This window comes from Kogia breviceps, chromosome 12, assembly GCF_026419965.1.
Source record: "Kogia breviceps isolate mKogBre1 chromosome 12, mKogBre1 haplotype 1, whole genome shotgun sequence".
Taxonomy (NCBI): domain Eukaryota; kingdom Metazoa; phylum Chordata; class Mammalia; order Artiodactyla; family Physeteridae; genus Kogia; species Kogia breviceps.
In genome coordinates, this window is record NC_081321.1 from 102,544,807 (window position 1) to 102,565,539 (window position 20,733).

General features: G+C 62.6%; 1 protein-coding gene across 3 annotated transcripts in view; it reads left to right on the plus strand.

The window, feature by feature from the left end:
- Nucleotides 1-15,475, plus strand: part of SHANK3 (SH3 and multiple ankyrin repeat domains 3) — a 52,978-nt gene extending 37,503 nt beyond the window's left edge. For 2 of the 3 annotated variants that reach the window (XM_067010554.1, XM_067010555.1), the window contains 2 exons: nucleotides 2,518-4,777; nucleotides 12,928-15,475. In XM_067010554.1, the coding sequence (XP_066866655.1) occupies nucleotides 2,518-4,777; nucleotides 12,928-13,519 (2,852 nt within the window). In that variant the 3' untranslated portion in view covers nucleotides 13,520-15,475. Of the gene's footprint in view, nucleotides 1-2,517; nucleotides 4,778-11,814; nucleotides 12,238-12,927 lie in introns of those variants that run through there. The other variant, XM_067010557.1, reaches the window with a different exon arrangement.
- Nucleotides 15,476-20,733: the final 5,258 nt, after the last annotated feature.

A 20,733-nucleotide genomic window follows, 5' to 3' on the forward strand; every position in this document is an offset into this window, starting at 1 on the left:
AGTTGGTCCTCTGTGGGCTCTGCCTTGCCTTGGGGCCCTGAGGCCTAGCCCCAGCCCTCTCCTGCTTCATCTAGCGACCTTTGTCTCTGCCTCCCTCTGGTTTACATCTGCCAGGACTGGCTGTTCTCCACCTGCCCTCACTCTGCCTGGATGGCCTGTCCCTCAGCCCCACCCAGTCTCAGTACTGACCACCAGAGGTCCGCATCTAAGTGCCTGTCCTTCAGGCTGTAAGCCCCTCAGTGGAGATTGCCAGCTGTTCCCTGCTCCCCCTCCTGGACCCTCCTGTGCTCGTCCATGGCTGGCTCATCTTTATAAACCCCTTTGCCCTAGCCTGCCGCCTGTCACCCGCTTGAACGCTGGCTGAGGTGTCAGACCCCGGGGCTCCTGCCCCTTGTCCTGGCTCTGTGGCCCTGGGCACACAATCTCATAAACACGGGGACCATCCGGTACCCACCTCCTAAGGCCACTCGGAGGTTCGCACAGAGCGCTGTACTCACAGGCTGAGCACCGAGTAACTGCTCATGGTGATACATGTAGGTCCTGCATCTTGAGGCTGGTGCGCAGAAAGTGCTGGAGAAATGCTCACGGCTGTCATTTGGGCAGCGGCCCCACCCACTCTGTATCAGAGCGGATTCCCATTTTCATCACAAGGAAGGTGACTTGTCTTTACCCTGGGTCAGACAGAACGTGGCATGCCGACCCTCCGGCGTGTTCCAGGTGCACTAGCTTGTCCCGCGTGGCTCCATCTCATGCACAAGCTTGTGGGTGTTGAGCTGCGTTTATATGCGGCGCAAGAAATGCAGCAGGGAGGAGACCCAGGCCGAACCTGGCACAGAATCTGTGTCCAGCAGTGGGGGTGGAAGGCTGGCCCCAAAATGATGATGGTGATGGTGACGACGACGACCTCAGCCACCTCCCTGGGGGCGCTGCTGGGGGCTCATCGCTGTGCTGTAAGCTTTGAATGGCTTCACTTCGCACTTCAGTGGGAGGGGGCAGGTCTCCAGAGATGAGGAAACGGAAGTGCCAAGAGGTTAAGAGGTATCAGACAAGAAGTGGCAGGGCTGGAATTCAAGCCTTATCTTACACAAAAGCTCCCCCATGGCCCACGCCCCTTGCTGTGCCAGGGGGTAAAAGAGTCGTTACGCAGGACACGCGCAGACAGTGCGGGTGGGAGGCCTGGTGAGCACTGCGGCGGCCGAAGGAGGCAGCGGTTGGGAACCGGCCGTCTGCATCGTCGTGAGCTCGTGAAAGTGTGACCAAACCCAGAGTGAGGCCAGGGGTAGATTCCCAAGGAGCTGCTCCAGAGACCTGTGTGTCAGCACCGAGGAACCACTCCTCCACACTTCTTGGATTGGGCTGCCTTAGCCCTGCAGCCTAACTGAGCACACCTGCAGCACAGGTGTACGCGCTGTGCACACAGGAACGCTCGGGAGGTCCTGCCCTGTCCTAGCGGGGCGGCAGGACAGTGGGGGCTCTGAGCGCTGCAGCCCTGCCCTCACACAGATCCTAGTGACAGCTGAGGGCGCCAGGAAGTAGGGTTCACTTTCAGTCTGTGTTGTCCGTGAGAGAACTGGGGCGTAGAAGGGCTCAGGGCCTGGCCTGGGGTCACGCAACCAATAAGCAGTGAGGCTGAAACGCGTGCCAGGTGCTCGGCCTGCCATTCCACTGCAACCCTCCCTCCCTCCTTCCGCCCAGCCTTTCTGGACTTCCGCCACTGGGGCTCTGGCAGTGACCTCCTGGCAGCCTCCCCCAGGCCAGTGCCCGTCGGTCTCTGGGGTAGAGCCTTTCAGGATCTCTCTTTACAAAGCCTTTCTCCCCCGGGCATCGGCCCTGCTGCCCCCTTGCCCACAGCATGTCACTCCTGCTTGGGAGAGTTCCCTCTCATTTCTGACCATCTCCCTCATTCCCGCCTCTGGTTGCCACCAGGGCCTCCCAGTGACACCTGCGTGTTCCACTGCTGGTGGCTCTGAGATGAGGTCTTGCTCGGTCCCCTGTGCGAAGGCCTGTGCCAGCCACCCCCTGGCCCTTCTCTGCAGTTCTGTCCCCGCGACTGGGCGTGGGGGTGGGGCTGACCCCGGCCCTCCCGCGGTGTTGACCTTGGGCCCTCTCCATGTCCCCAGCCTGAGTAGAGAGGATTTGGGTCTTCTGTCACAGCCTCCGCTGGGGGGCCCTCCTCTCCGCTGTGTCTGAACGGATACCTCTCCGCAGGAGCCCTCCCATTCCCGGCGGGGACGAGCCCAGACTGGGGATCTTGCTTAGACCCCCTGCTCCGGAAGCCCCGTGTCTCCCCCTGATCTCATCGTAGCGCCCACGCCCACCCCGACTCCGTCCTCTGGCTGGGGGCCAGCAGCTCCCGCGGATTTCGAAGGCGCCTCGGCGTCCGGGACCTTGGCTGCCCTGGGGTGGAGGGCGGGGCTGGCCTCCGCGGACGGGGAGGGCGGGCGCCTGCGTCGGGAGGGGCCTCCTCGAAGGCCCCTGGCTCCTGGGCCGGGCTCACCGGGGCCCCTCTGTCCGCAGGGGAAGATGAGAAGCTGGCGTCCTTGCTGGAGGGGCGCTTCCCGAGGAGCACGTCGATGCAGGATTCAGTGCGCGAGGGCCGAGGCATCCCGCCCCCGCCGCAGACCGCCCCGCCGCCCCCGCCCGCACCCTACTACTTCGACTCCGGGCCGCCCCCCGCCTTCTCGCCGCCGCCTCCGCCGGGCCGCGCCTACGACACCGTTCGCTCCAGCTTCAAGCCCGGCCTGGAGGCGCGCCTGGGCGCGGGCGCCCCGGGCCTGTATGATCCCGGCGCGGCCCTGGGGCCGCTGCCCTACCCGGAACGGCAGAAGCGCGCGCGCTCCATGATCATCCTTCAGGACTCGGCGCCCGAGGCAGGCGACGTCCCCCGGCCCCCGCCGGCGGCCACTCCGCCGGAGCGCCCGAAGCGTCGGCCGCGGCCGCCCGGCCCCGACAGCCCTTACGCCAACCTCGGCGCCTTCAGCGCCAGCCTCTTCGCGCCGTCCAAGCCTCAGCGCCGCAAGAGCCCGCTGGTGAAGCAGCTGCAGGTGGAGGACGCTCAGGAGCGCGCGGCCCTGGCCGTGGGAAGCCCTGGCCCGGCGGGCGGCAGCTTCGCCCGGGAGCCCTCCCCGACACACCGCGGGCCTCGGCCGGGCGGCCTCGACTACAGCCCCGGAGACGGCCCCGGGCTCGCGTTCGGCGGCCCGGCCCCAGTCAAGGACCGGCGGCTGGAGGAGCGGCGGCGCTCCACCGTCTTCCTGTCCGTGGGAGCCATCGAGAGCAGCCCTCCGAGCGCAGATGTGCCCTCCCTGCAGCCCTCCCGCTCCATCGACGAGCGCCTGCTGGGCGCCGGCGCCGGCGCCGCCCCCGCCACCGGCCGTGACCTGCTGCTGCCCTCCCCGGTCTCCGCTCTGAAGCCGCTGGTTGGCGGCCCGAGCCTTGGGCCTTCGGGCTCCACATTCATCCACCCGCTCACCGGCAAACCCCTGGACCCCAGCTCACCCCTGGCCCTTGCCCTGGCCGCCCGGGAGCGGGCTCTGGCCTCCCAGGCGCCCTCCCGGTCCCCCACGCCGGTGCACAGCCCTGACACCGACCGCCCCGGGCCCCTGTTTGTGGATGTGCAGGCTCGTGACGCCGAGCGAGGGCCCCTGGCCTCCCCAGCCTTCTCCCCGAGGAGCCCAGCCTGGGTTCCTGTGCCTTCCCGCAGGGAAGCCGAGAAAGCTCCCCGGGAGGAGCGGAAGTCGCCGGAGGACAAGAAGTCCATGATCCTCAGTGTCCTCGACACATCCCTGCAGCGGCCGGCCGGCCTCATCGTCGTGCACGCCACCAGCAATGGGCAGGAGCCCCGCGGGCTGGGGGCCGAAGAGGAGCGCCCGCGCACCCCAGAGCTGGCCCCGGCCCCCGCGCAGTCGGCCGTGGTGGCAGAGCCCCTGCCGAGCCCCCGGGCCCAGCCTCCTGGCAGCACCCCGGCAGACCCCGGGCTGGGCCAGGGCAGCTCAGAGGAGGAGCCGGAGCTGGTGTTCGCCGTGAACCTGCCGCCGGCCCAGCTGTCCTCCAGCGACGAGGAGACCAGGGAGGAGCTGGCCCGCATCGGACTCGTGCCGCCTCCCGAAGAGTTTGCCAACGGGCTCCTGGCCACCCCTCTCCCTGGCCCAGGCCCCTCGCCCGCCACGCTGCCAGGCCCGGCCTCAGGGAAGCCGAGCAGCGAGCCGCCCCCTGCCCCCGAGTCCGCAGCCGATTCGGGGGTGGAGGAGGCCGACACGCGCAGCTCCAGCGACCCCCACCTGGAGACCACGAGCACCATCTCCACGGTGTCCAGCATGTCCACCCTGAGCTCGGAGAGCGGGGAACTCACCGACACCCACACCTCCTTCGCCGACGGACATACTTTTCTACTCGAGAAGCCACCAGTGCCTCCCAAGCCCAAGCTCAAGTCCCCGCTGGGGAAGGGGCCGGTGACCTTCAGGGACCCGCTGCTGAAGCAGTCCTCGGACAGTGAGCTCATGGCCCAGCAGCACCGTGCCGCCTCCGCCGGCTTGGCCTCTGCTGCCGGGCCCGCTCGCCCTCGCTACCTCTTCCAGAGAAGGTCCAAGCTGTGGGGGGACCCCGTGGAGAGCCGGGGGCTCCCCGGGCCCGAAGACGACAAACCAACTGTGATCAGCGAGCTCAGCTCCCGCCTGCAACAGCTGAACAAAGACACCCGCTCCCTGGGGGAGGAGCCAGTTGGTGGCCTGGGCGGCCTGCTGGACCCTGCCAAGAAGTCGCCCATCGCGGCAGCTCGGTGAGCAGGGCGGTGTGGGGAGGGTCCTGTCCCTTGTCCGTGCCCGCCCCGTTCTTCCCCTTGTCCTTCCACGGTCCCCCCACAGCCCCTCCTGTCCTCTCCCCCACCTGTGCTCCTACCGTCCACATCTCTGTCCTTGATCTGGCCTTGCTTTGTCTGTCCGAGACCGAGGGCTCGTTGAGCTATCTGGAGTATCAGGGGCTCTGTCCTCTCTGTCCCTGTTGGTGCTGTGGCAGTGGGGGCTGGGCGCCCGCCGGAGACCCAGGCTGACCGCGAATGCCTCCACAGCCCTCCTGGAGGCTCCCTGCCCCGGGGTCCCTGTGCTCTCCCTCTCACACCTGGCGTGGCTGCCTCTGCTACCGTCAAGGGTCCTTCTCCGGTCCACTCTCAAGTTGCAGCTCTCCCGCACCCCCACCCCAGCTGCTGGGCTTCTCTGTGGCCACTTGGCTGTCCCACGTGGCTGGTGCCATCTTTCCTCACTTCCTTTCGTAGCTGCCTTGCTTCCTTTTGAAACCTGGAGTGCACTGGATTCTTTTCCTCTCAGGACCTACCACCAATTTTCCCGTTTTCTGCCCCGGAAACATTTCTGTCTCTCGGCCCCACCTCAGGGTCCCTCGAATACAGATCCCTGTGCGAGATTTTCAAAGTGCATCAGGCGGCCATTCTTAGGTGGAAATCATGCCGTTCCTCTGCATCTGCGTCTGCTCTCTCCTCTCCGTACCTTACCCGTTCCTCTGTTCTCCCTCCCCACTTCCCACACAAGGTGGGCACTTAAAGAGGCCACACGGTGCCCTGGAAATGGGGGCGAGGCGCTGGCTTGGGGGGAGGGGCTGAGCAGGGGGCTGGGGTGCTGCTCTGGCTGGGCAGAAGTTGCCGGAGCCTCTGGGCTCATCCCTTGGCTCTTTCCTTGAGGACCTCATTCCCAAGGCTCCGCCCCCAAGGGGTCCCTCCTCGGGCCTGCGGGCCCCACGCTTGCTGGCGGGAGAGCTGGTTCCTGCCCACGAGTGGTCTGAGGCCGAGCTGGCCGTCCCGTGGCCAGCCCTTGCCTGCCTTTGCCTTCTGGGCCCCGTAGGCCCTCCCCCGCCTCTGGCTTTGCGGGTGGCACGCGGGGTGCCACCCCCATAGTCCCCCTTCTTGCCACCTGAGGACCAACCTAGTGAGTCTTTTCCTGCCAACCTCGGAAGGCAGAGTTCACAAAGCAGTGAGGGATCCGGGTCTTACTCACAAGTGCTCGTCTGATCTACCTTCTTCCAGCTCAGGACTCAAAGGATAAGTGGGGGCTTGGGGAACTAGTGACGCCTCTCCCAGGGGGTTCGGCAGTGCTGCCCTCCGGCTCCCATCGTCCCAGGCTTGCGCTGGGGCCCTCGCCTTTTCACCTCTTCCAGCTCCCAGTTGAATGTGAAAGCCCTCTTCCCAGCAGGGCGGTGTTTAAAGTGCCCTTTGAGTGGGTGTTAGGGGTGAGGCCAGGAGTGTCCAGTCGGAGTGAGCAGCCCAGGCCCTAGGCCTCTGAGGGACGGAGGCCGGGGAACCCCTGACGCAGCCTGGACCAGCCCCCGTCTTCGCGCTCTGTTTCTCCCCCTCCGCCAGCCCTTCCTTTCCTCTGTGCCCCTGGGTCCTGATGAAAACTAAAGCCATCGACAGCGGGTAGCACAGTGCCTGGCTCAGCGCAGGCCTCAATAAAACATTCGCCAAACGGACGAAAGAACAAAGCTAAACGCAAGTGCTGTCTTTTGTGACTTGAGGTCTAGGGAGGCGGCTTAGGACAAATGCCACAGAAGGACAGACGCTTGGTTGAGGTTTGCTGGTCGCCGAGCCCCTCGGCCGAGCTCAGGAGAGCCCAGCTGTTGCCTTAGCTCTGCCGGCTCCCGTGGTGCAGCTGGGCCGCCCCAGGGCAGGAGGAGGTGGTCTCTGGGCTGGACCTGCCGCCGCGTCCGTCACGGTCGTCCTCGGCGTCCCCCCTTTGTCACGGCGAGGCGCCCTTGGCCAGTGGGTCTGGGTCATGCCAGAACCTGTGTTGGTTTCCTTGCTTGGAAGTGGTGTGGGGGAGGGGCGAGGCCAGCAGTTCCAACCTTTACATCCCATCTGTCCTGCAGGCCCACGGGAGAGTGAGCCTCTTTCCCTCAGGAGTCCCTGCAGAAGCCCGGCCTCCGATTGGCTTCGTGTGGATCCCCTGCCTCCCCCGAAACGGTCACTGGGGTCAGGGAGACACAGGGCTGCTGTGGGCCAGGCCTGCCCCGTATGCTCTCCTGGGAGCCGGGGCATGGGGTCAGCCAGAGCTACCGGATGGGTGCTGAGTGAGGGGGGCGGGTATCCAAAGGAAGATCAGGTGCTGTTCCCTAAGATACCAGATGCCGGAGAGCCTCAAACAAGAGATTCCCTGTGCCGTGGCATTCACCAGCTTTAGCGCCTTGCTTTGTTCCCTGACATCGGCCTGGGGTCAGATGGCCCTGGATTTCAAGCCTCGGCAGGCTGCATCTGAGTTTGTATTCTTGGACAAACCACTTAACCTCAGTGAACTTCAGTGCCACCCCTGTGAAACGGTGAGGCTGACCAGGCCCTCAGGCGGGCCGATAGGAGGACTCTTAGGGTCCTTCCGGGAAGATGAGCGCTCGGCTCTGGAAAAGGCCAAGTCACGTTACTTCATCTTCAGAGCCATTCTGTTCGGTGCGTCATAATCTCCATTTTCCAGACAATAAAAGTGAGGTTCTAAGGAGGTCCATTCCAGCCAGCAGATAGATGGTGGCATCTGACCTCAAGCCCCGCTATCTGTCCACTATAACGTGGAGCCTCTGTCGTTAAACCCCTTCTAGTGACAGACACTGTGTTTGTGTGCAGCAGTTCCCCTCCACAGAAACGCACGTGTTCGTTCTGTAGACCGAACCTTTGTTTGTCAGTCAGGTGTACGACAGAGCGCACGTGGATTCTGAAATCGCTTGCAGTTGAGCCCCGCCAGCGCCGCTTGGCGGGCCCGGCAGCGCTCCCCAGCGCTACCCGTCTGCCCTGCCTTCCCTTCCCCGCTTCCTCTCCGTTTCCTCCTACCCCTGTTCACCCTGCCTTCCTTCCTCCTGTGCTCCCCTTCTTGCCCTCGGACCTGGGTGCAACCATGGCCCTCTGGAGTGGGCCCCAGAGGCGGCCTGTCCTCGACCCTTTACTTCTGGCCACCGGCAGGCGGCTGAGCAGGAGATGCTGTGGCTGCGTCCGGCCAGCCCCGCACGTGGCCGGCAGAGGCTGTGTTGCCCATCGGCGCTGCTGGGCAGCTCTTGTTTTGCCGCCAGCAGTGGCTAGAGTCTGACACTCATTTCTCCCGTAGTGATAAACGTGCTAGCGATACTGTCTGTCGGAGGCATGTCCAAAGTGCAGGAAGTTCTGATGTCCCAGTGGGGCTGTTTCCTTCCCAGGATGGACCCTAGCTGAAGCCCTAGGGCAGCTGCCACGGCCACCCAGTGCGTCACACCCCAGTACCTCGTCCACCGGCCCCGCATGTGTTCCCTCGCAGGCCCGCCCCTCTCCTCACCCGACAGACACCACAGGAAAGGAAGCGTCTGTTCGGCCCACCTCCCTCATCGACAGCTCAGTCTAGGCTCTGGCGTCCTGTACCCTCCAGACACCCTGCGGCCCGAGATCTAGGAAGATCTCAGAAGGGGAAGGGGAGGTCACCCCTATGTCAGGGACTTGAAGCGCGGCAACTTGTGGAAATGCACTGGGGCCATCCAGAAGGCCCATGGCCTTTGGCTTTTTGGAACTTTGATCCCAGACCGTCACCTCTTTACGCTTCTAGCTCTGGGTCTAGCGTGATTAGGCAGAACATTTGTCTGCTCAGAGCCCCACATCTGCTCTGAACCCCCTTTTGTCTTCCAGACCCCACAGTTGGGTCTGAATCCCACATGTGGTCTGAGGGCCACATGTCTCTGAGCCCCACATCAAGACTCAGTTTCGCTGTGGCCCTCAGCTTTACACCCGTCTGACGGTCACATCTGATTTTCCCGAAAAAAGTTCATGGCGAAATAGCTTTGGAAACACAAAGTTGTCGAGGGTTCCTTCCTGCAGTTCTTCTCAGAACTTTTGCTGTGCTGTGTGCTGTGTTCTCGGACGGCTTCTTTAGTAGATCGCTAATTAGCATCCCACAGAAGACGCACGTTTCTGCGATGGTGGAGAAACCCTGCCCTGGGACCTACTGTGAGCCCTGTCCTGCTAGCACACCTGACAGGGATCTGGATAAAGCCATACGTGACTGCAGGTGCCTCAGGGCTTGTTCTTTTGAAACTGGACCTGTTGTTTGCTGGCCAGTGCAGGGCACAGGGGCCAGGATGTGCTCTGTCCTTGCGGAGGTCCTCACAGGTTGGGGACCTGTGAGGTGTGTTTGCAGGAGATGTGATCGGGGCTTCAGGAGTTCACGGAACTCTGCTAGGGGAGCGGGAGGGGGTCGCAGAGGAGGAGTCCTAGGGGCATCTGGGTGCATCAAGGTTGGAGCCATGACCTGGTGTGGCCGGTGAGGAGTTAGGGCTGGAGTGGGACACGGAGACCAGAGAGAGTGCAAAGGGACACTCACGAGCCTGTATGTACTTTGTGCTCCTGCGGATCATTTCCGTTAATGAGGCTCTTAACTTTCAAAAGGCCACAGGCCCAGACCCGCCCTGCGTGCGTGCGGTGGCAGAGGCTCCAGGCAGGGACCAGGGCCGGAGTGGGCTTTTTCTCGCCTGTTGGCTCCAGTGAGTGGACAGGCAGTCAAGCCTGAGAGTGACGTGTCACGTTGTCTTTGTTTTATAACTTTGTTTTTCAGCGCATGTTGTGTTCCTGGCTTTGAGCTAGGCACCAAGAGTCAAGGGTAACAATTAGGAAGTGAGATGAAAGGCCCTGAGTGAGACCATGAAAGGTCTGGATCCAGAGGTGGCTGGGGGTGAGGAGGCGGGCCAGGGTTAATGCTGGGAGTTGGTGACATGATCAGCCACGGGGGTGACAGGATGGAGCAGCCGATGGTGGCTCGCGGGCCTCTGGTGTGGGAGGAACTGGGGGGAGGGAGAGCATGTTTGGAGACCCCAGGAGAGGTCTGGGGAGAGCGCAGGAGAGAGTGGCTTGGCTTCACGTGTGGCACGCATGGGCACATCGGTCACAGAAAAGGGCGGGAGTGGATGACATGGCCTGGGAGAAAGTGCGAACTCAGAGGGAGCCTGTCTAGGGAGGAAGGGGTAGGGGAAAGGGCGCCTAAGAGGGAAACCAGTGGACAGGCCAGCAAAGGGGACTCTGCCGACAGCTCGGTAACTGCAGGGGCGAGGGGTGGTGGGGCAAGGGCAGGCCTCACTGGTCGAGGAGTCACAAGGAAGCCAGACAGTGCAAGGTTCAGACGCTGGGGGGAAAGTTGCTGGGGAGTGTGGAGCCTGGCTGAGACGTCTGGAGAAAGACCGGAAGGCGTCCAGGGCTGCTGGTGCCTAGTGAGGTACCACGTGTTAGAGAGTGGGTGGCCCAGAAGCCCTTTGGGAGGCTGGCAGGGGTTGTGACGTGGCCATGCCATGGTCAGAGCCTGGCTGGGGAGGCCGTCAGACAGCTCAGAGCGGCGATGGGCAGCGATGGCTCGGCAGAGGTGGTGTGGAAACGTGTGCACCTGACCGTGGACACTGCCAGGGTGCCTGGCCTGGGACAATGTGGGAAGTCCCCTGCTCCCCAAGAGGAAGGGGGGGAGGAGCAGACCCTGGGCCATGGGCACCCCTGGCCACGCCCTGCTCTGCCCTGGGGCCTTGGGAGGGCGGCCTTGGGGGTGTGACTGGCCCTCTCCCCTGCACTCCGGTGGATCAGTCCCTCACTTGTGGCACCTCCTGGCACCAGCCCTAGCCTCTGGCGGGTGCCCACCTCCCCACACCCAGTATCTCCCCGTGGCAGGGTCTCCCTGGTGCTTCTGAGCCAGTCTGCCCTCATCCTAGGCCCCCAGCTCAGCCCCTGCCGGGGCTCCAGACCCTGCTCCAGGGGAGTCCGGGGGTGGGCCACACAGAACTCCATCCTGAGATGCAGGTCCCCATGCCAGGGTGGGATGCATGAGGGCCCGGGGTGGCGGGAGGGGAGCCCTGAACTGGGCCCAGTCCCCCAGCACCGCCCCCTCGCCCTCTCCGTAGCAATCCCTACCGCTTGGGCACCTACCACCTCCTTGGCACCCTCCCCCAGCTTCACTGCCGCCCCACTTTGCTCCGAAACCCGGGCGGTACCGTGGAGGTCAGCTGTGGGAGAGAGGAGGGTTTCTTCTGGTGACTGGTGCCTCTTCCTTGAGCCCACCACCCCAGGTGTCCTTTGAGTCCCTCTCTGCGGGGTGGGGGAAGCATGGTCTGGCCTCCTCAGGAGGCTCTGCTCTGGATCTGGGCAGTTGGGCAAGGCGGCAGGGACAGAGGCTGAGGAGAGGAGCCAGTGGAAGACAATGGAAACCAGGTTGAGTAGGAGGGACGGGGTTGCATCTCCAGCGGGAGGCTGACCTTGCACGGGTGAGACGGGAAAAGACAGAACCTGCTTCCAGGGGAGGAAGGGTGCTCAGGGTGCCTGTGCAGTGGGGGACAGGTACCAGTCAGGCTAGCACAGAGGTGGGTAGGGGAAGCCAGGGCAGGGGTCCTTAGCCCAGTGCGGGCAAGGGCAGGGAGAGGGAGGTGGGCTAGCAGCTGGAGAGAGGCCCTCAGGCAGCAGCAGCGCGAGTGCCAGGGGTCTGCCGAGCAGCTGCCACACGGGGCTCTTAGTAAAGCCTGTGGACGGACACCACTGCGGTCTGCACTTCACAGACCAGAGCACGGGTCACAGGCAGACCAGGAGCCCACCCAGCTCCGCCCGCGTCGGGCCTGCACTTTCCTTCCTCCAGCAGCTCCAGATGTGTTCCCTCCCATCGCACCTGGGCCCACTGCACCTGAATTCTTCCCTTACTGGGTACCTGGCCAGGGGCTCCCTGCAGCTGGCTGCCCTCACTGTGGTCGTGACCGGGGGCCGTGTGCCTGCTTTGAGGGCCTGCGCCGCTAACACTCTCTCTCATTGCTCTCTCCTGCCCATCTGCATGTGGCTGCTCTGTCTAGCTGCGCGGTGGTCCCGAGCGCCGGCTGTGTAAGTGAGCACGCCCATCCCATGCCTCTCGCTGTCCGTGCGCTGCACCTGCCCGCCTGGATCTCTGCTCTGCGTGGCTTCGTGGGGCTTTGGTGCCACTGACGGCCCCATGAGGCTTCCCGTGGCCACAGCAGGGGCTAGGGAAAGAAACGGGGTGGAGGGGGCATGGGATCTAGGAGTGGGTTTTCTCTGGAGGAGCCCCCCCAGCCAGGCCTCCCAGCGTGGCCGTGCTGGGGGGGCGTGGCGGGGCTGAAGGCCTGGGGTCCTTTCAGGTGATGCTGGGAAGTGAAGCCCCATCTGTGTGCGCGCGCGCGCGTGCGTGCGCGCGTGCGTGTGCGTGCACACGTGCTGCTGTGTCACTGTCATGAGCAGGCCACTGCCACTGCTGCTGCATGTACATAACACACGTGGGTGCCGCTGCTGTGCGCCGTCCGGTGCGGGGAGGCCGAGTGTCATGGGTGTGTTGCTGCCTCACGCCTGCCCTGCACGTGCCGCCGCTCTGTGTGGGTGCGAACGCCGCCTCGTGTCTGTCTCAGACCTCATGGACTCGTTCCGTCTTGTGCTGCCACCAGCCTGTACCACGACTCAGCCAGCCGTGCAGCCAACCCAGGTCTTTCTGGGTCCCCTCATGATGACAGAGGGGGAAGTGGTGTGTGGGGGAAGTGGTGAGGGGTCTTGCCGGAGTCGTACTCTCCAGGGTGTGGGTGGACGGGGCAGTGTCCAGAGCTGGTGTCCCGGGCTGTCAGAAATGCGGTGGGAAGCCCTTTGCCCCAGCAGTTGTCTTTCCTCTTGGAGCCCGCGAAGAGTGGAGGGGGCCAGGGGCTTTACTCCTCATGGGCCGCTCAGTCTAGGGCCCCCTCCCCCAGCAGGGCACTGGCTCTGACTCTGAGGACCGGGCCAGAGTAACCGCAGGGCCCTACCCTCCTTTCTTCCTCTGGCCCTAAGGCTACCCACCGGGTCCCAGGCCACCCCCTCTCGCCCCGCCCTCCCTCCCAGAGTCCTCCTGGCCGCTGGCCCCGCCCCTCCGCCCACCCCCACCTCGCCTAGTGCCCCTCACCTGGCCTTGACCCCCTCTCCCTCCGCAGGCTCTTCAGCAGCCTCGGTGAGCTGAGCTCCATCTCAGCGCAGCGCAGCCCTGGGGGCCCGGGCGGCGGGGCCTCCTACCCGGTGCGGCCCGGCGGCCGCTACCCAGTGGCGCGGCGCGCCCCGAGCCCAGTGAAGCCCGCGTCGCTGGAGCGGGTGGAGGGGCTGGGGGCGGGCGCGGGGGGCGCGGGGCGGCCCTTCGGCCTCACGCCCCCCACCATCCTCAAGTCGTCCAGCCTCTCCATCCCGCACGAGCCGAAGGAGGTGCGCTTTGTGGTGCGCAGTGTGAGCGCGCGCAGCCGCTCGCCCTCGCCTTCGCCGCTGCCCTCGCCAGCGCCTGGCCCCGGCCCCGGGGCCCCCAGCCCGCGCCGGCCCTTCCAGCAAAAGCCCCTGCAACTCTGGAGCAAGTTCGACGTGGGCGACTGGCTGGAGAGCATCCACTTGGGCGAGCACCGCGACCGCTTCGAGGACCACGAGATCGAGGGCGCGCACCTGCCGGCGCTCACCAAGGACGACTTCGTGGAGCTGGGCGTCACGCGCGTGGGCCACCGCATGAACATCGAGCGCGCGCTCAGGCAGCTGGACGGCAGCTGACGCCCCCCCCACCCCCCCCACGCCCCGGCCGCGCCCTGCCGGCAGGGCCCCCCACCTCCGCCCCCGGGCCGCGGGCTCGGCCCGCCCCCTAGCCCCCACCCCAACGGCGCCCGGGCCAGGAATGTTGCATGAATCGTCCTGTTTGCTGTTGCTCGGAGACTTGCCCTGTACATTGCTTGGTGCCCTCCCAGGCCGTCGAGCCCCACCCAGCACACGGTCAGGAAGGGCGCGGGCCGTGGGGCGGGGTGGGGTGGGGGGCTGGAGCGGGAGGGGGTTTGGGACGGGGATGCTCCGGCCTGACCATCTCCCGCTCAGCTCCTGGTGGCTACTTTCGCAGAGGGGGGAACCTAGTCCAGCATGCAAGGTCAAGACACACCTTGGTGACTCGGGGGGAGGGGGGAGACATTGGGGTTCTCGGTTGGGGGCCAAGGAGCCCCCCTGTTTTGCATATTTTAATCCACTCTATATTTGGAACGAGAAAAGGAACAAATATCTCTGTCCTCAATAGCTTCCCTTCCCCTCCCCTCCGGCCCCCCACCGGCTCCGCTGCGGCTGCCCAGTCTTCCATCTCTGGCCCCTCAACTGCCACTGCCACCCCACATGGGGCGGGGGACGCTCCAGCTGGTCTGGGGTTGGCCAGGGTCCTAGTAACCCGCCCTGGGGCCCCGGCTGGGCCCCCTCCCCTCGCTGAGCTATAGTGTGCCCCACGACCCTTCAGGTGCTGCGTGGAGGAGGGGCGGCAGGCAGCGAGTCCTGCCGGGCACCAGCGGGTCAGATGGCCTGGGAGACCATGGCCCCGGAGTGGGGGTGTGTGGGGGAGGGCAGGGCCCTGGCACCCGCCCCCAGCTATCTCTCGCACAGGGTCCCTCCCCAGTAGGGGTCTAGCCTCCTCCCCACGCTGCTGGGCGACTACAGCAAAGAAGCCTCCCTGACTCAGACCCGAAGTCTCCAGTTCCGCCCTGCGTGTGTGCGCACATGTGCGAGCGTGTGAATCTCGGGGTGCGACTGAGTGCGTCGGAGCCCCGCGTGTGCCTGACTGGAGAGCGGTCCCTAGGGGCCACTCTGGACTAGTGTAGGGGCTTCGGAAGCGTGCACAGGGTGCGTGCATGGGTGTGTGCCTGTGAAAGCACCCCTTCTCCACTTCCAAAGAAAGTCAGAGGTCGTCTTGCACCCCGGGACCTGCTGTTTGCCCAGCCTGTCCCTCCAGAGCCTCGCCGAGCCTGAGCGGGCCTTCTTGGTGAAGGCTTGCTGCTTGGGAGAGGCCCCCGAGGGCCCCTGGAGGCAGTGCTCCCCCCCCCCCGTCGGGCTTCTGGGGGGGGTCACAGGGGCAGCCCTAGAGTCAGGCCACTGCAGAGACCCCGGCGGGCACCCCAGCCCCCCTACTGTGACTCCTCACACTCAGCAATGACCGTGGGGCGGGGGGCCCGGGACGTTTTTAAACCTAGGCTGTGGAGTCTGGACTAAGCTCCATCCACGTCACTCACAAGTTTCTGTTTATATTTCTAGCTTTTTTTAATAAAAATTAAAAAACCCAGAAAACAGAAGTTTTCACAGCCCAGGGACCTGGCACGCCGGTCTGTGCCCACCCGCCCCGCCCCCGGCCCGCCGGCCCCATTCCCTGGGCAGATTCACACCCAGTAACCCTTTCACCAACAGACCAGGTCACACACACAGCAGCAGTCACCGTAACGGACTGCCACATACACACTCGTCTCACACTCACCTGTGGGTTTTTGGTTCCGTTCAATTTGGGTTTTTAACTTTACAGGGTCAGTTCTGCTTCACCCCTCCTTTTGTATGGAGTTCCAGCTGGGGGATTTCACCCCCTGCTCCAGTCCCGAGGCCTCCTGACCCTGACGTTGTGATACACCCCACAGAGATCTATGTTTCTTATATTATTATTATTGATAATAATTATTATAATATTATTATGTAATAAATTTATAAGAAATGAAACCACCGCTCTGTTGCCTGCTTGAGAGGAGGTGTTAGGAGCATGAACTCTGCCATCCCTCGGACGGCTCACACGGCCTCCCCGGCCTCGGGCCGGCACTCGGCCACGGGCACCGATCGCTTGCAGATCCCTGGCTCCGACGCAGTCTCTTTGCTGACCTCCGCGCCCACGTGCCTGGCTCCTCCGTGCCTCTCTCCCTCTCCGAGTCCTGCCGGACCCGAGCCCATGCTTCCTGAGCTGGAAGCTTCGCTCTCTGCTCACCAGCTCCGTGGATGCCACCTCCCGAGCTGCAAGTCCGGTTGTCCTCCGTGGCCTCTGTCCGCTTTCCCCCCTGCTATCCAGTTGTCCCTAAATCCTGCCGCTCCTGTCTTTGCACCCTCTCCTGTCTCTGTGCCTGCCCTCCAGCCCCCAAAGCTTCTGCCCACGTCCAGGCCTCCTGCCCTCGGAGCCAGCTGCCACTAGCCATCGATGGGGCGAGTGCCGTACGGCACCTGGTGGGGGCTGGTCGCTCACAGGAGGGGCGGGGGCCCCTCAGAGAGCGAGAGGAGGAGGCACGGCGGGGTGAGAGGGCGGCGCGAGAGGGCGGGGACAGCGGGGCCCAGGTCTGAGAAGCCCAGGGGCCGCCGCGGTGGGATCGCAGCCCGGCTGGGCACCAGCCGCCCGGTGGGGCTTTGGGAGGGGCACCGGCTGCAGAGCCTGGCCACGCGTCAGGTGGAGTGTGGTGAATGTGACACGTGACAAAGGTAGACCTCGACGCAGGGTGGGGCCTGGGCGACGCCTCCAGGAAAGCGTGAGGATCCCAGGAGGAGCACGAACCGAACCGAACCGAACCGTGGATGGAGTGAAGCCTCGTGGGCAGAAGAGGGGTGGACTCAGGGCTCTTTACCCAGAGCGGCTGGGAAGGCAGAGAAGCTCTTAGGAGCAGGTGAAGGTCTGCATGGCCTGCAGGGGAGGTGAGGGCCCCAGTGCGGCTACGACGGTGGCTCCTTGGCAGCGGGGCCTTGAGGCAGGCTCACCATCTGTCTGGAAAGCCCCCCAGTTTCAGATTTTCAATGCTTTTCAACTTGTTGGCTTCGTTTTCAAGTTAGAGACAGTGGTCATCCTACAGCAGAGGCCAAGCAGGGAGTCGAGGAGTTGGGGACCCGGGAGGGCCCGAGTGTGCGGGGCAGAGGTGGGGCCCCGGCTCGCTCTGGGCCTGAGCGCTGCGGCAGCCGGGGCGCTGGGACCCTGGGCGCCCCGCCACCGGGCCCGGAGCTTGGGGCGAGGCCGGCTTTTCCGTGGAGGAGACGAGGAGCCCAGCTGTGGGAGCCGCCTTCCCTGGAGACGGCGTTGCAGGCCGGGCCCCCGGGGGTCTGGGGACACTGATATCCCCACAGGTCGGAAGCCACCCCAGTGCCTCAGAAAATGAGTCAGAACCTTCCGGATGTGTAGCAGAGAAGCCTGCAGGGGCAGGTGGAGAGATGGCAGAGGGCCAGAGGGCTGAGTGAGCTGAAGCCTCCAGGCGCCTGTGGCCACTTTCTCCCTCAGGACTACGAACTCCCTGCCCCGCCTCTGCCTCGTCACGACCTCAGAATGTTCCAGCTCTATCATCTCAGGGGCCCCAAGCCACTCACCAGCGCTCTCTCTGGGACCCGGAGCCGAGGCTGTGGCTGCAGCCCTCCCTCACCGCCAGCCGCCCCCAGGGTCCTGTGGCCACCAGGGCCGGATGGATGAGGAGGTTTCTGCTCTGCCGGGGGCCGTGCTAGAGAATAACAGAGGATGGGTCGGGCCAGCGGCCCGGGAGAAGCGAGGCAGGGGCAGGTGGGAGCCGGCAGAGATTAAGGGTCAGCTCGAGGCCGGTGAATGGGGATGGGCGCAGGGAGGAGGGGAGAGTCAGTGGCCGGACCCTCCCTGCCGGGAGCGCCACCCTGGCCTGAGCCAAGCCCCCAGCAGCCCCTGAGATCCCATCCTATGGCCCCAGAATCCTGACTGTCCTGCGCCTCCCACCTCCCTCCTTTGGTCTTGGGGACAGCGTGGAGAAGGCAAATGAAGTCGCTCTTCCATGAGGTTTAATGACAAAATGAAGCCTGCTGGTCCATGTGTCTGTCGCTCAACCCATGACTGTGGCTGCGGGCAGGTACTATAACCCCTTCAAGGATCAGAAGTGGGCGCTACTCTGCAGAGTCAAACAATAATAGTCTTCTAGAATCTAGACATTGGGTCTTCAATCTTTGTTACTGCATAACCCCTAAATGTTTTGCAAAACTGGGTACCACTTTTCATTTTGAAGTTTATATGTTACATTTTCATCCTATATTTTGAAACACTTGCAAAAGTTATGATTTCCAGAAAATTGTACATATTAACATTTAAAATAAATGGTTACATCGTTCTGTTAAATGATTCTCGTGGATCTAAATACCGTATCAATTTTATGCCCATCAAAATCCTGTACAAACACCTGAATAACCTTTTCTTTAACAAGCAAACCTTTAATATCACTTATAGAGTTCCTATTGCCATTTCTTGAACTATATTTCCAAAGCCTTTTTTGGTTACTTTAACAGGCACAGTCTGACACCGAGTTAAAATAAGCAAGGCCTCAGGTTGGTGACATAGGACCTCGAAACCTTCAGATAGAGGAGGTGAGAGCACCTGAGATGAGAGAGAGAGAGAGAGAGAGAGAGAGAGACACCTTGCACACCTGTGTAAGGCAGAAGAGTCCTCCTGAAAGTCAAGGGAAAGAAACAAGTCCCCTGACCCTCAGGCACGGGAAGTAAGAGATCCTAACAGATAAAGTATCTAAGAGCCCTGAGACAGACGGAGAGGAGATGAATCCTGCTTACACTCAGGGAGCGGAGAGGAAGACCTCCCGACATGCAATAGCAGAGAGAAAAACCTCGTGACACTCCAATAGTTGATATCTTTGAGACCTGATTGCATTTATATAAGGGAAATAAACCCTCCCGCTTGGCAGGAAGGGAAGTAACGAATATCAAACTCAAGTAAGGAAGTTAAACCGTCCTGCTCCTCGCCGGGGGATATAAGGCCTTGTCACTCCCTAGTAAATAAAGATGACATGTTCTGGCTTTGTAACAGGAGAGAACAAGACCTTCTGACCTGCAGGGAGAGTATATTTGGGGCCAGTCAGTCATGTGGAGAAAATAACTTCCTGACAATGAGGTGTGTGAGAGGATGTCTCTGGACATTGGAGAGGAAGTGAGATGCCCTGACAATTAGGTAGAATAGATGGAAATGCCTGATACCCGGGGACAACAAAGCCTCGTGACACTCAAATAAGGAAGATGAGACACGCTTGTACTAAAAAGTAAGGGAGAGGAGACCCCTCGGTCACTTAGACAGAAGAGGCAGGACCTCCAGATACAGAGCAGAAGAGATGAGGCCTGTCAGGTAGAGACGAGACCTCCCGACCCTCAGGGCCTGTAAGACCTCCTTGCACTCAAATGGGAGAGATTTCATGACCCTCAGGTAGGGGAGATGAGACCTCCAGACACCCAGGAAGGGGAGAGCAACACTTCAGACAGTCAGGGGGTTGAGAGGAGAGCTTTGGACACCTACGTAGAGGAGAGGAGACCTTGTGGTGCTCAGGTAGAGAAGATGTAAGCTCATGACATTCCAGAAGGGAGACGACGGTCTCCTCAAGCAGGGGCTGGGAGACTTCCTGGCGGTCAGGTGGGGACGCGAGAATCCCTGGCACTGCAGCGTGGCAGTTGAAGCCTCAGAGTACTCAGATAGGTGGGAGGCAACCTCTTGACACTGAGATAGAGGATGTGAGAGCTTTCGGTTCTCAGGTTGAGAAGGTGGGACAAAGTGACACTCCGGTGGTGGAGTTGAGGCCTTTGGCCCTGAGATGGAAGAAAAGACACCCTCACAGTCAGGGAGAGGAGATGACAGCTCCCTGATACTCAGGTAAGATATACGCGACCTGCTGGATGTTCGGTTGAGGGGGATGTGACTTCCTGAAGGTTACACGAAATGAGGAAGTAGGACATTTAGTCAGAGAAGATGCTCGGGTAAAGGAATCGAGATGGTCTGACAATCTGAAAACTCTTCGTCCCTGGAAAGAGGACACGAAGTGTCCTGACACTCGGGTAGGAGAGGTGGGACCTAGTGACACTCATATAGGGGGGGTGACACTCCTTGACGTTCAGATAGGCCAGTTGAGACCTTAGACTCAGGTACGGGGCCCAAGACTGCTCCTCCAGGAGGCAGAGATGCGACCTCCGCACACTCTTACAGGGGTGGTAAAACTTTTTAACAGCCAGGTAGGTGAGGTGAGCGTCCTCCTACTCTGGGAGGTGAGATGCTGTCTCCTGACAATCAGAAGAAACATTACTTCCTGACATTCAGGTAACTGTGCTGAGAATTCCTGACACTCAGGTATAGGAGACAACGCCCTGCACATGGCCCCAGGGAGGAGACCTGGAGACACTCGGGTAGAAGATACCGAGACCCTGTGGAGAGAAAGGTGGCCTTTGTAGTCTTAAGCTGGGTAAGTTCAAAATGGTCTTCCGGGGCTTCCCTGGTGGCGCAGGGGTTGAGAGTCCGCCTGCCGATGCAGGGGACGCGGGTTCGTGCCCCGGTCCGGGAAGATCCCACGTGCCGCAGAGCGGCTGGGCCCGTGAGCCGTGGCCGCTGCGCCTGCGCGTCCGGAGCCCGTGCTCCGCAACGTGAGAGGCCGCAACAGTGAGAGGCCCGCGTACGGCAAAAAAAAAAAAAAACAACAAAAAAACAAAACCCCAAAATGGTCTTCCGAAAGCGTGCTGATAGCACACACTCGGAAGAGGGAAAGACAATTACCCCCCGCCCCCCCCACCCCCGCTGCAGTGTCCAGTCGGTCAACCCGTGGAGCCTCCCTCGAACCGCTGACGTATTGCGCCATCTTGTCGCAGAGTGGCTGAGCTGCCCCTCGGTCTGTGAGTTGGAATGGGACTGCGGCTACAGCTTGCATGAGGGTCAGACCCTGAACCTGCGCAAAGCTGGAACCTCAGATGGTGTGGGACCTTGGAAGATAACCGGGACTGAAGATCCTGGCCTCGGGACAGAGGGCGGGGGCTGCACGTGAAGCCGTGTCGCCCTGGGGCGGGCGAGAGCCTGTGCCGGAAGCTGGGAGGTCACTTCCGCATGAACCGGCGGAGCTGAACGGCTCCTCCTGCCTGCCCTGACTGCTTGGAGGGTGGGGGGGTGGGAGGTCACTCCGCTGATTGGTCAGAAGGCCGTGGAGCTTTGTGAGGTCACCGGGCTTCCGGCCTAGGCTGGG